At 36.8% G+C, this 14,200-nt stretch overlaps 1 protein-coding gene across 1 annotated transcript in view; it reads right to left on the reverse strand.

Annotated features, from left to right (window-relative positions):
• Nucleotides 1–12,668, reverse strand: part of iars1 (isoleucyl-tRNA synthetase 1) — a 60,126-nt gene extending 47,458 nt beyond the window's left edge. Inside the window, exons 1-8 of the mRNA XM_042405882.1 lie at nt 12,584–12,668; nt 11,085–11,208; nt 9,457–9,613; nt 9,135–9,254; nt 8,027–8,109; nt 7,487–7,604; nt 7,186–7,333; nt 2,172–2,259 (exon numbers count right to left, since the gene is read on the reverse strand). Of these exons, the coding sequence (XP_042261816.1) occupies nt 2,172–2,259; nt 7,186–7,333; nt 7,487–7,604; nt 8,027–8,109; nt 9,135–9,254; nt 9,457–9,613; nt 11,085–11,203 (833 nt within the window). The 5' untranslated portion in view covers nt 11,204–11,208; nt 12,584–12,668. The remainder of the gene's footprint in view (nt 1–2,171; nt 2,260–7,185; nt 7,334–7,486; nt 7,605–8,026; nt 8,110–9,134; nt 9,255–9,456; nt 9,614–11,084; nt 11,209–12,583) is intronic.
• Between the last annotated feature and the right edge of the window lie 1,532 nt (nt 12,669–14,200).

Below are 14,200 nucleotides of genomic sequence, written 5' to 3' on the forward strand. Positions count from 1 at the left end.
TGACTCAAAGAAATGTTGTCTATTAAACAAATGGAAATGCTCCGTCTGAACAAACCCAATACACAATAGATTTGAGAGAATATGGGGACCTGTCTTGGCACAGTGCATCTATAAGGACTTTGACCCACCTGGCTACATGAGTGGGTGTCTTGTTTAACTTGATTCATGTTACTTTACGTTGCTCCCGAGATTGTTACTACCATGACAATATTTTTGAAAGACTATTCATGTAATCTTGTAAACTGTCTGGAAGCCGTTTTGTTTATTTCTGTTTGTGTTCCACTTGGTGTTGTATTTTCTTTATATTGTTTTGTACATCCTTTCAATATATATTGTCATTGTAAAACTGAAAACTGTAAATAAAGTATTAAAAAAAACCATCTCTTAACAGTGTCCTCTGACTGTCCAGCTGTCAAAATCCAGAGGAGAGAAAGGAGGATTTGATCAACATGTCAGTACTGTTATTACTCACTCACTATTAGCTCATAGCAACACACTTTAGGAGCATAAGAGAGCGATTAGAGGACTTTCTTTGCCCCAGGTTTCGCCTCTGCAAGGCTACATAGCAGGAAGACTGAAGACAGTACTCAGAGTTTATCTATTCACAGTCAGGATTCTCCTAAAAAGATGCTACAGGGGACCATCAATAAAATATTAGATAAGGCAGTAAGAGCAACGCTCTTTTTAGTGAAGACGCACATACAATATTTATCTTAAATAAAGTATGTACTTAGGAATCAATTAAAAACACATCATTATGAAATGAAGGAAAAAAATCTCAAAGTATATGAATGCTATCTCCTTCATCTTACATATTTGCATATATGTATATAACCTTTATTATATTTAATCAGTTTTATTCTATTTTACTTTATTTTTCTCCTATTTTATTTATATTATTTGAAATCTTCTTTTTATGTATTTTTATATTGCATTGTGTTTCTTTTCTTAATGTAATTTATGTTTAAGTAAAACTCTTTGAATTGTCTTGTTGAAGTGTAAATAAAAAATTTAAAAAAAACTTGCATCAGCTATATAGAATTCAAACACTAAGTTTTGGTTGGTTTTTTTTCTTTTTAACTTTATAAGCTGAATAAATGCTAGGTGACAAAAATCTACCTACAATGCACCACAGCATCCTGGAAAATGTATTTCAACTGCCTCAGCATATCTTGAGATTTCTATTTAAAGGTCTAAGTTTGTTTTGGCACCTGAGTCAGTCATGAAAGATCTTCTGTTTTTGTAATAATCATTCAAATAAAGACATCTTTGCATCTGTGGATGGAGACTTTGTCCTCGTGGAAGAACAGCTCCTGCCAGAGTACAATGTTTTTCTACATGTCATTTTTATTGCCACTTAATTTGTCCAATATTTGGGATGAGTTGGTATAACTCATGCCTGAAAATGTGCACCATCTGGGCTCAGTACATTCTGTATCCTTTATTCACTGAGGTGTTTTCTTCATCTCACCTCATTTTTTCCCCTCTTCTGTTGCTCCATAGTCATCCACTGAACTGGGAAATTGGGAATTTGATTTGTTTTTCCGCTGCATAGAACAACACTCAGCTGGCAAAATAGAGCTCTGCTAATGCTCCTGTCAGTAACTTTATCTCTTAACTCTGGCAGATAAGTTCTAAAACTCGGGAGAAATCCTGTCACAGTATATTTGAAATACAAGTTTGTCACTCGCTGAGCGGCAGCTGGGTATGAGTTTTCCAACAACGTACCAAAAGTTTTTAAAGGAAGTACACAACTATAGCGGAGAGCTGACAATCAGTGCTTTTATGAGTTTTCAAAGCATGATGAGCTCATGTTACCATCAAACTGCAGCTGCATCAACTGGAAAAAATAAAATCAACATTACTGGCAAAAAGAACGTAATCTTATTGGTACTAACCAACAGGGATATTACAAAAATGCTTGACAGATACTGTACTATGATAATGTGATTTGTAATATAACATTTCCAACCTTTTCAGTTATGTTTACAGTGGTGATTTTAGTATTCTGTCTACCCCCTAAAGGTTTTATGCAATAGGACAAACCTGTATTTCCATGTCATTTTGGAGAAATTATATTTTGGTTGCCAACAGGCAAAAGTATCTACATTTACAGTATTAGTCTTTTTCACTCATGTTTTATATGTGACTATAGGGTCTTATGTACTCACTTGTCCAGGAGAGTGTACTCACTCTCCGTCTTAAACAGAGCTCCCAGCCTGGCCTCCATCATGATGTAGGTCTTGCCTGTGGTGTTATCTGAGAGACGCAGAGAAAAGAGATGTGAGTGCATCTGTTGAGAGATGTAACAAAAGGTTTTTACACCTTCATGCAAAGCGTCTACATCAGGCTACTGATATTACATTCTGCACTGACTTACAAAAATATACAGACATAGTACGGCCACTGAAAGGATGTCAAACAGACAGAACGGTAAATGGCAGAAGAAGCTTTTGACATTTAATAAATAAGCATGATGGTAAAGCTACAGTGGTCATGAAAAGGTAAAGGACGGATTGGCAAAATAATTTTTCACCTGCAACAATGAAGATAAACACAAAGAAGGATATTTACCAAGTCTGTTGCAAATTACTGAAAAAAGTTTTTGTCACTGCAATCTTTTGATCTAGTGGGCTTTTTACTAAGATTTGAAATGTAAAAGAGCCCAGCTGCATCTAATCTGCATAAAGTACCACTAAGTAAGAGCTGATGTCTGGAAAGGAACGGAGCACAAACAAAAGTATTTTCTGCTGTTGAATTTGGAAGATGATTAAATATCCTGATGTCAGCTCAACAAAAATATCAGTGATTGAACACGTTATGAAAAAACAGTGGGAGATTTTTTAGTAAAACTTTTAAATTATTGTTACACGACTGTTCCTGTATATAAATCATATATGTGTGTATAAATCATATATAACAGTTGATACCTGTAACTGATCTGTTAAAGTAGCTTTTATAATGTCTCTTTTAAACTGCGTCTTTCTCTGTCACCCTGTTTCTCCTCGCTATAGTCTCTCACCCTCTGTGTGTCGCAGATTTTAAACCTGCTTTTCTCAAACGTTAAATTTCAGACGCAGGTTCTTCTGCTGCAGTGGTCAGTCTGCGGTGATAAATCAGGTGCTGCGGATATTGGTATAAATTTCCATTCCCTCCTTCCACATTTTACACCTCTAAACAGGAGTGCCTTAAAATACATATTGCATAAGTCCAAACACGCAATTTTCAGTGGTGCTGCTTTTCTATTTTCCATTTAGTAAATATGTAGAAACGCAATTTTGGCTGTGATAACGTAGCTAATACCTAAAAAATAGGCCAAAAATAGCAAAGATCCCCCAAAGTCTTCATTCTATGTCTTTGATATAGTTGGAGGTCAAGAAAATGTTGCATAATGTTCACTGGTCATTTACCAAAAAATGTTTATTTCTGCTAAGCTTTCCACACTCATGGTACTCATAATGACGTGGGAGTGAAGATACTAATCACTATGAGGTGAAATGATTTTTTGCAGCTCTGGTCTATGATTTATGTTTATTGATCAGAATTTCAACCAGCAACACATCAAACATGGTTCAAATCCACATAACTATTAGCTATGCTACATATAAGTCCGCTAAACAAGAAGAGCAAGTCCTGCTTCATAATAATACAGTCAGCCATAAGTCAAGGTCAGGTAATGACCCCATCATGTAGCTACAACCACTCAACCAGCAACTGAGCTTATGGAAAAGATGCCACCTCATGTAGGATAACTGTGAGACATTTGGAGAATGTGAGCCCTCCTGGGAGAAAAAAAAAATGGCCGAATGGGAAGTTTAGGAAAAATAACAGTGGAGAGGCTGAGAACAGCAGGGACAGTAGTTGTGAAGAGGGCAAAAACCAAATGGCCTGAGACGGTGAGACACAAAAACAGAGAAAGGGGAGCAGCATCAATAAAAGATGTTTCTTCCCCTCAGTGGTGTGACAAATGACTGCACAGCTCAGAACTGCCACTGCTGACAGCTCTCAACTCCGACAGCGACAAAGGCATGGAGGGAAAGAGACAGACACAGATAGAGAGAGACAGAGAGCAAATAAGAACGACGAAGGACACAAAAAACCAAAAAAAAAAACAGGTGGATGTGGAGGCAAAGAGAGCGATAAGAAAATGAGGGGGAAAAATTAAGATGAAGATGGAGCGAGAGAGGACGGGAGATAAAAAGAGAGAGTGAGCTGATAGAAAAAAAAAAAAAAGAAAACATTCATTGGTATTCCAAGGCGGTCTCCCATGCAGCATAGCACAGGCGGTGCAGTTAGGAGGGCAGATTCGTTCAGACTGTGCTTCAACAGTGCCCCCTGCAGTATCAGCTGGGATACGACAAGCTGACAAGAATCTAGGTCATCCTTTTAAAAACCCACCAGTTTCTCTCTCAGGGAACCAAAAACTACAGGAGGAGGGCAACAGAAAAACACTAGCCGCCTATCTGGGGTATTTTTTTTTCTTCATATTTGAACAAGGACAACACTTTTAAAAGTGACCTGATTTGAGGTTCATCACATTTAGCAAGTTTGAGTCACACACACACACACACAAAACTATTGCAGCATTAGGCCTTTTTTGCATGGATGATATTTAATACAATTAATGAGACTGAATTCCATTTAGCTGCTCCAGTTTCAGGGTCCTGGTGTTGTGCACGCCGGCTCACTGTCACACTGTCATGGCTTACTGGGACACTTGAACGTAACGGAGCCAGCATTAATGTTATTAGTAACACCTGCGCTTTTCCTATAATGACGAGACAAAATGTCTGCTGCAAAAATGAGATATGCCCATATAAAGATATGGTAATAAAGACATTTACAAAAACTTGGCAGTTTTGTACTGTAAACTATATAGTTGAGAAATATTTATACAGCATATAAAAAACTATACATATTGATCATTAAAAGGTAAAACAAATGATGATCAATTCCCAACAAGGTTTACAGTGATGTCTTAAGATTCTTTACTTTGTCTGAAAAGCCCAAAAATTCAAAGATATCCCATTTACAATGATGTAAAGCAGCAAATGCTCATGTTTGAGATAATTTAAGCAATAAACTGATTATCAAAACTGTCATTTATTAAGTTTATCAAAACTAATTGTTTTGGAAGTAACATACTCTAAGATGCCAGTTTATTAGGTACACCATGCTAATGCAATCAATCCTGCAATAATTTCTTTTTTTTTTTTTAAATGGGGGTGAATCTAATATTAGAAAGACCTCTCAATATAACTCAATACAAATTAACAGCACCACAAACTATAGCATCCAAAATTACCATGAATTTGAATCAACACCTCTAAAAAACAGTTTCATCAAAAACTGAACATCATCATCTTCATGAAGGGAGGATCTAGTGAAGGCTTGGGGTGTTAGACTGCGTGTGTTTTAGCTAACTGGTAGCTAAACTGTGATCCCGATGCACAAATACTTGATAAAGGAACAGTTTTAACATTCTTATAGGACACTTAATGTCTTGAATTTGCTTTGGTGTTTGACTTTGCTTTGGTATTAAATTTGGTTTGTGTCTGCTGTGTATTAAAGGACCTGTCAGTATGACAGAGACTCCAGGTTCATTCTGGATCAGATTGTGCCTTTACAAAGACTTAAGTTTGAAATTGTGCCTTTTATGAGGTACTGCTAAGACATTTCTTAGCACATTATATATAAAGCATTATACTAGAGGTCTTCAGTAGATGTAGAAACAAATCTTTAACACAGAATTTTCTATGTGAACTGACTGTACAGAATCATCTTTGACACCCACCGGATCAGTGGGTTTTAGCAGCAGAGCTCCTCACTGGTGACTGAAAGCACTGTTGTCAGCTCAGCTGTGATACACAGTGTGTTATTTCACCGTTACAAAGCTTATTAAGACCCTCAGAAACAATCGTGATGCGATAACTGCTGTACTAGCTGGCTGCTGAGTCGCTGTATGGGCCTAGTTTTGCACTGAACTGAATCTAAGTTTGATTTAATTTATGTGTTAATTTAGTGTTGTGCATACTGAAGTGCATTTGAACAGTGATGCAATTGCCTCGCTTAGAATGAAGTGAACAAACTGCATCAGTGACAATAAATCTTTGAAATGAACGCAGCGATTTAAATCAGCAGTGATTTGTTATTTCCACCTTTACATTATACACAACTATATAATGGTCTATTGTTTAAATCAGAGAGGTCCATTTCACATGGTTTACATATGCTTGGAGGACAGGTAATGTTTTGAATGAGCCTACATGACCATCAGTTATGCTTTAGCATCAAGTTACTGCTCATGAATGTGGAGTGTCTGGTTGGTTGTAGATAAAACTAAATTCCAGGCTAGGGCTGCAATTAATGATTATTTTCATTACTGATTAATATGTCAATTATTTTCTCGAATAATCGGTCTTTAACATGTCAGAAATTGGAGAAAAATGTCACTATTTCCCAAAGATGCAACCTAAAATGTCTTCTTTTGTCTCGACTATCAGTCCACAACACAAAGATATTTAGTTTACTAGTTTAACAAGACCAGAAAATAGTTAGTTACTGATTAATTTTCTGTCGATTAACTAATCAAATAATTGACTAATCATTGTAGCTGTATTCCAGTCAGTGTCCATTGTCAAACAACTAAAAACATTCTATTTTATCAGCCAACACATAGCCAAAGGCTGGTGAGTCCACCGACAAATTATAGTAAAAAATCCCTTCCTCTGGGTGTAGTTTAGTGAGGCAGCACTTGTGTTAATTTGTTCTTGTTTGTTCCTTCTGAATAAAAAACAGCCATCAGCTCATACTGAGGTCCACAACACTAAACCCACATGGGAAACAAGATTTTCATTGGGAAAACTTTGGCCTTAGGCTTTACGCATTTAATAAACATCATTCAACAAAATGACCAATTCTGGTAATTCAAGTAGCCAAAAAACATGTTTGTGTGCAGGATGTGTGAGCAGATATTTCCTTCTTTTCTTTTCTTTTTCCTCTTTTTTCTTTTTGCAATAATCTGATAGTATCCTGACTGGAACCATGATTCTAACTGGACAAAACATTTCAAACCAACAAGCTGAGCAGAGAAAAATTCATTCCCAGTCAGCGCATCAGTAGTTGTTGATATCAACATAACCCTAACTTTTCAAGGACGTCATTAGAGAAAGTTTTGTCTCTCACCTTTGACCTGGACGTACAAGAACTCTGGGTTGACACACAGGGCCAGGTTGCTCGGCAGTGTCCAGGGTGTGGTTGTCCAGGCGATCAAAGCCACATCCTCATTCTCAACCAACGGGAAGTTAACGATCACCGATGGGTCCTGAACGTCCTGGAGACAAAAACGAAACAGATATGATGTGATGGATTTGTTTTTACAGTCAGATCGCTGTTGGTGATCTTATCATGTTGCTTAGAGAAAAGAATACTGCAGAGGTGTATCATACCAGCTGAGGGGTGAGGCGGTCATGTTTTGTGTGCATACCTTGTAGTTCTGGTGGGACTCAAAGTTGGAGAGGGGGGTGTTGCAGGCAGTGGAAAAAGGCATGACTTTGACTCCTCGGTACACCAGACCCTTGTCATACAGCTGTTTAAACACCCACCTAGAAGAATAAAAAGACACATTCAAAAACTATAAATATGGAGACGGATCAAATCTGGTTTGTGTTGCATTTTTCATTATATGTTGCTTTAAGTGTTTTATTGTAAGTCGATTGCCAATTAACGTTGTCATCTGTTTACTTATGTGATCTATGTGCTTAATGCCTGGCTGCAAACCAAATGTCCTTCAAGATAATGATCAAGCTGAAGAAATGATATGGTGAAGTAGATACCTGACTTCATATCAAAAGAGAACTCAGACTACTAGTATGTTAATTATGTCAAATATCCAAGTATAAGTATATGAAATACTACTACAACCTCCTAAAATGGAAAATGTAATTCTTTGTAAGTAAGTAGAGTAAAAACTATGTATCTTTAAAATTTTTACAAATAAGATCGCAAATTTTCTGGACATACATACCAGACAGTCTCCATGAACCACGGGTAGAGAGTCTTGTAGTCGTTTTTGAAGTCAATCCACCTGCCCATCCTCTTCACTGAAGTCTAGGAACAAAAAGAAACATACACACACGCCATTCAAATGTGTTACAATAAAAAAAAAAAAAAACCATGACGATCGCATACCAAAATCTTGTAGAACGAGTTTTTATGAACTGTAATATTTAGGACAGTATGTTAAGGCTCAATAATGCCAAGAGGAGACATTCACCTCCAATGAAAGAAAAGCATTCATCACTCATGTGGGATAAGCATGTCAGGATGTCATGATCAAGTTTTTCTGACCCTGATCCGAGTCTGTCGATACAGAGTCCGATCCAATACTTATATTTACATATCAGCAGAAGATATGCAATGTCGATTTAACGTGTCTTCACATTGAAATAACAGGAGTAGCCTCCTGAGTTTGGCAGACACTTTTCACAAGCTTCTAAATCTAAATACCTAAGGTCTTGGTTCACAACTACTAAATTGGTCAACTTATTTAATTATTGATATGATATGAGTGAAAGTTTAACTGCAGAATGCGACTTTTGAAATAGACGTCACGCAATCCACTAAAGAGAAGTTGTTGGAACTACAGAAACACTGCACTTAAAATTAACAGCAGGGTTACAGGGTGGAGGCTCCTCGTTTTGTACACTTTGTAGACTTCTGAATCGGAGTTTAGTAAATCTGTGTATTTTGCTAAAAAGGACCTCAGAATTCAGAGTCACTCGCAACATACTTGAATGAGAAAGTGTGTCTGCACTGTAGGCTGTTTTAAAGGGGAGCAGCACTGCAACATTAGCAGGCTGATGTGTGCCAAACACAGTAATGAAAGGATCAGCTTTTTATCAGTTTTATTTTAGCCGATATCATTCCTTTAAAATATGCCCGGATGCCATATCGACAGCACCATGAGCACCTATTCTATGTTTTAGCGCAGATTCAATGCACTTTTCTTAGACAAACATCTTGCAATTTGATTGAGGGGAAACACATACACAAAACAAAAACTAAACTGATCTCACAAGTATGGATACAAAGTTTCCTTATATTAGCATCATTGTTCTTTTCTTTATGCTCACCTCCCACTCGTTGGAGTATCTCATGACAATGTTTCTGCACTGCTTGTTGTACTCTGCGATGCCCATTTTGGCCACATCGTCAGGGCCCTTGATCCCCAAAGTCTTATCAATCTCATACTCCTGCAAGACACAAAAGACGCAAGGCACATAAATAAACAAAGAATGACAAACACACTCACAATGATGTCACCTCAAAATGATAAAAAAACTACACGGTTGATGAAAAGCACTTAATAAAATGTTATGATTGATTCTGTGAATTTTCACAGAATATTAGATTTGAACAATATTCTGGGAAAAGACAGTTGAGACAAATATTTACCACAGGGAGGCCGTGACAGTCCCAGCCAAAGCGTCGGTCCACATGGAAGCCACTCTGGTGGGCAAAGCGAGTGACAACATCCTTGATGGTGCCAGCTAGGATGTGACCATAGTGGGGTAGACCTGTGGCAAATGGAGGGCCATCGTAGAAGGTGTACCTGGTTGTGAAATGGGCAGCAAAAATATTAATATTAAAACAAATCTAGTTCGGCAGTGTTTTTTTTTTCCTCCAAAATCTGTTAACAGCATTTTGTCACACATGAAATAAGATAACAGGGTGACTATCGTGACTAGAAACGCTGTCAAGAGTGAGTGCGGCAGAACAGAAACAATATGAGACAAATATCCTGTTCAGTCGATGCTTATGAGTGTCTGTGTGTGACCGAAGGTTCTCTTTACAAATGCGATTTTGCTCTGTTTGGCAAACGTCATCATGATATTTGAGCCTTTGTTGGCTAACAAGACAAAATAATTGAAGGATAATTAATGTTCAGACCCTGTAGCTACAATTTGAATGCTAGATGTGAGTAGAGATGTTAAATTTTGTTTCAATGACATAAAGAAGAACTTATGACACAAAGTTGTAGATGCTTCTTCACACCATTTTCTCATACATTTTTGGTTAATTATTAAGTTCATTAAGTTTTTCCTACTTCAATAACTTCAACCATATTGTCTTTTTACTTAACATTTAATGTTTGTGCCGACTGACTTTTAAAACATAATGTTGCTATTAACACACATTAAAACTGATTATAATGGTCCATTGTTTCTTTATTTTTTATTTTTTCATAGGACAGACAATAATAATACTCCCTAAGATAAATTATACAATGGAGCCAAGGCTGCATTGACACCAAATCAGACGGTGCGGTGAAAACGTCAGTCATCCCATTCATTTGAATGGAGGTAGTGCGGCTCGGCAGTGGCTGCGGTGGCCAATCACAGCTGGAGATCAGACTGACAAGAGTTGTAAACTCTGCCATGAGGGAGGACAAAGACGTTACTAGGACGAGGGGAGGACATTTCTCTTCGCTTGATAACGTTAGTTAAGTTAGACTTTGCTGTCGGCTTCCCGACTTATTTTAAAAAAGACGAGAGAAAGAGAGAGAGAGAGCAGCTGTGGTCAAGCGAGCTAGAGAGTGAATGAAGAGAGGGAGCGGTGATAGCAAGAAAACCGGTGAACACCGCACCATCTGATTTGTTATGAATGCAGCCAAAGGACAACTGGTTGACCAGGAAACATAACGTCTTTACTTGGCAGCACAAGTGTCATATATTAACAACAATCCTTAACCAGAAATGAAGACTCAACAATGTGACTATGCTCTTGTTTTAATCACAATCTTTTTCCCACCAAGATATGTCAGAATAGAATACACTAAAATTGTTAAAATGATAATTAACAGTTATTAAATGTGAAAACTACTGGTAGTTTAAAAAAGTTGGTTAAAAGGAGTCAGCGTGTATGCATAGGGTATCATATTAGATTGTCAATATTGATTTTCCTTTTTCTCCCCCTAAAACAAAATGTTAAGACACAAAGATTATTTAACAACACTCTTCTACAGCTTTGACAACATGTGGTGTGACTTTTTAAAATCATGAACCAGTAATAGATGGACTTACTTGGGCCTGTTCTTGGACTGTTTGAGGCACTCCTGGAAGCAGTCCTTTTCTTGCCAGAAATGCAGGATCTTCTCCTCCTCAGAGGGAAAGTTGATGGACTCGGGGACCGGCTCCACCATGGCGTCTGTCCGAGAACAGAAAAACAAGAAAGAAACTTAACAGACTTGTGGAGCAGGAAGAAAGACAACAACTTACAAAGATCGCATGATAAATCTTTTGTTTCCTCCACGTAAATATTTCCCTGTTTATAGTCAAAAAAATGAAGATACTCCATGCACAGTAGATGCAGGGTAATGAATTAAATCTCACTTTCAGCACATATTAAAGGATAAGTTCACAATTTTTCAAGTCTGTCTTAAAACAACAGTCAGGTGTCCATATGAACATTGAAAAAGGTTTTCCTTTCTGTAACTATTCCTCCTGTTCATACTGGCAATTAAAAGATCCCCTTCAAATCTGCTTTCAATGTAAGTGATGGGGACCAAAATCCACAGTCCACACAGTAATTTTGTGCAAAAATGCATTTTAAAGTTTATCTGAAGCTTATATATATTATATATATTATATATTATATATATTCAGCAGGCTGAGTTAGTCATATCAAGTGGATATCTGACACCAAATTCCCTCTTTGTGTGTCCTCGCACAGTGTTTCCCTGATGAGCTGCGGTGTAAGTATAGTAACAAAGAGAGGGACTTAGGCACTTAAAAGACTGTAACGATGAAAGATATCTTCTTCATTTGACTAATTTGGACAGCTAAATCTTCATATTATTCAGATAAACTTTTTAATACATTTTAGCATAGATGGAAGCTTGTGGATTTTGTCCCCCATCACTTACATTGTAAGTGCATTATGAAGAGATCTTCTAACAGCCAGTATGAACAGGAGGAACAATTATGGCAAGAAAAACCTATTTCAATGCTCATTTTGGCTCCTGACTGTTGTCTCAAGACAGAAAAATTGTGAACCCGGCCTTTAATTGACCCACAATACTGAATTAAGTTTTGGTCAAGTTAAGGAAATTAACCTAAATTGTGTGAGATGGACAATAAGCATTATAAAATCGTTTTTCTCAGTCAATGTCACCGTCCACAAATCCTTATGGACCTGTCAAAGCTGTCTGTTACTCGGTAGTTTGTCAACAGAACATACAGTCCCTTTTAATATTTTATATATAAGGTCAAGTCTATTTGATATATTATATCCAAATGGGGCGTGGAATTTCAGAAATGTTGTCCAGACTAGATAATTATGTCCAATAAGTCACTTTTTCACAGCAGCAACTTCACAAGAATGACGCCTACTTGTTGTTAGCTAGCAGGCTAAGCTAAGCTAGCCGGTCACTGCTTGAGTTAGTTAGCTTGTAACAAAACGGATTGCAACGTTTGTTAAAGGCAGCGTTTAAAAACTCACATATGTTCACAGATGAACAGTGCGGTGTGGCTGTAGTCAAACCTTTATGTTGTGATTTTTCTGTTTGAATGGATATACTCACATGGTGTCTTTCCCCGGCTGCCAGAGAGACGAGAAATGATGCAAGCTGGAGTCAGCGTGAGCGGAAGTGACGAAGACACGCAAACTGATTTGTTACATGAAAATAAAATTTACTTGATTATTATTTTGTACACAAACTGGACTGAGTGAAAACCTGCACTCTCTGTTATTTATTCATTGGTTTTAGCTGTTTAATATTTATTCAAATATTTTTATTGACTTATGTTATTCTTATTAGACTGGACCTTTAGTGTGAAGGCATCATGACTTTATATTATGATATATGGTATCAGTATGTCACCTGTATTGTGTACATTTGTTTGTTGTCCAAAATTTATTGGAAAAAAAGAAAAAAAAGGACTTTTTTGCAGCCAACTGTAGTCTATTTTAGCGCAATTATGTTGCAGTTTCCGGTTAGAAAAAAGGACCAGCATACTAAATCATGGATTAAACTATACTCTGTTCCTCCCATGGTTTTCATTATACATCTTTATTTAACAGTTATCTGTATGCCACAGTACAGCACATTATTTCAATTGTGTATGAGAGAATACTACATTAGACCAGTGGTGGAAAGTAACTAAATACATTAAATCAAGTGCTGTACTTAAGTACAATTTTGAGGTAATTGCACTTTACTTGAGTATTTCCATTTGATGCTACTTTATACTTCCACTCCACAACATTTCAGAGGGAAATACTGTACTTTCTACTGCACTGCATTTATTTGACAGCTTTAGTTAGTTCAGATTAATATTTGACACAATGGATAATATAACAAGCTTTTGAAATACAACACATTGTTAAAGATGAAACCAGTGGTTTCCAACCCTTTGGCTTTTGATGTCTTACAAAAAGCAGTGTGTAGTCAAGGTCACATTTCAGATTTCTATGAGTTGTTAACAGCTCCACCAAATAGTAATTTTTGCCTCTAAACTTCTCACATGCTTTCATTTCAATAAATGTTCAAATGATCCAATATTTCACCAAAAATCAAAGATTAGAGAAAAAATTCCAAAAACTGAAAACAGATTTGTGTATCAGAACTTTGTTTTTTCTTCTTTCCTCTCCCATTAATCATCTCAAGACCCCTCAGATTTATCTGGTGATCCTTTGGAGGGGCCCGACCCCTAGGTTGGGGACCACTGGACTAAACTAGCTAACTGTATATAAAGTAGTTGAAACTAGCTCCACCTGCAGCAGCTACAATAGTAACATGCTGTTTACACAGTGATGCTCCAGTATTAATAATCTGATGATGTCATATATAATAATACATCAGTCAGAGGGACCAAACAATTACTTTTACTTTAATTCTTTAAGTACATTTTGCTGCTAATACTTATGTACTTTTACTTTTAGTTGAGCATTTTTGCATTGCTGTATTGGCACTTTTACTTAAGTAGAGGATCTGAATACTTTTTTCACCACTGATTGAGACTAAAAATAAATGGAAAAAAGCAGAGAATAATTAATAGCATGTTGGTAATTAGTTTTTTGTAGTAAATGCAGTTGATGCAAACTATTTGACTTTGTTTATACCTCTTGAGCAGCCAAAATTTTCCATCACTTTCTAAGTCTTCAAGTTTCAAGAATACTCTTAATTATCTCTAACTTC

Source organism: Thunnus maccoyii, chromosome 3, assembly GCF_910596095.1.
Source record: "Thunnus maccoyii chromosome 3, fThuMac1.1, whole genome shotgun sequence".
Taxonomy (NCBI): domain Eukaryota; kingdom Metazoa; phylum Chordata; class Actinopteri; order Scombriformes; family Scombridae; genus Thunnus; species Thunnus maccoyii.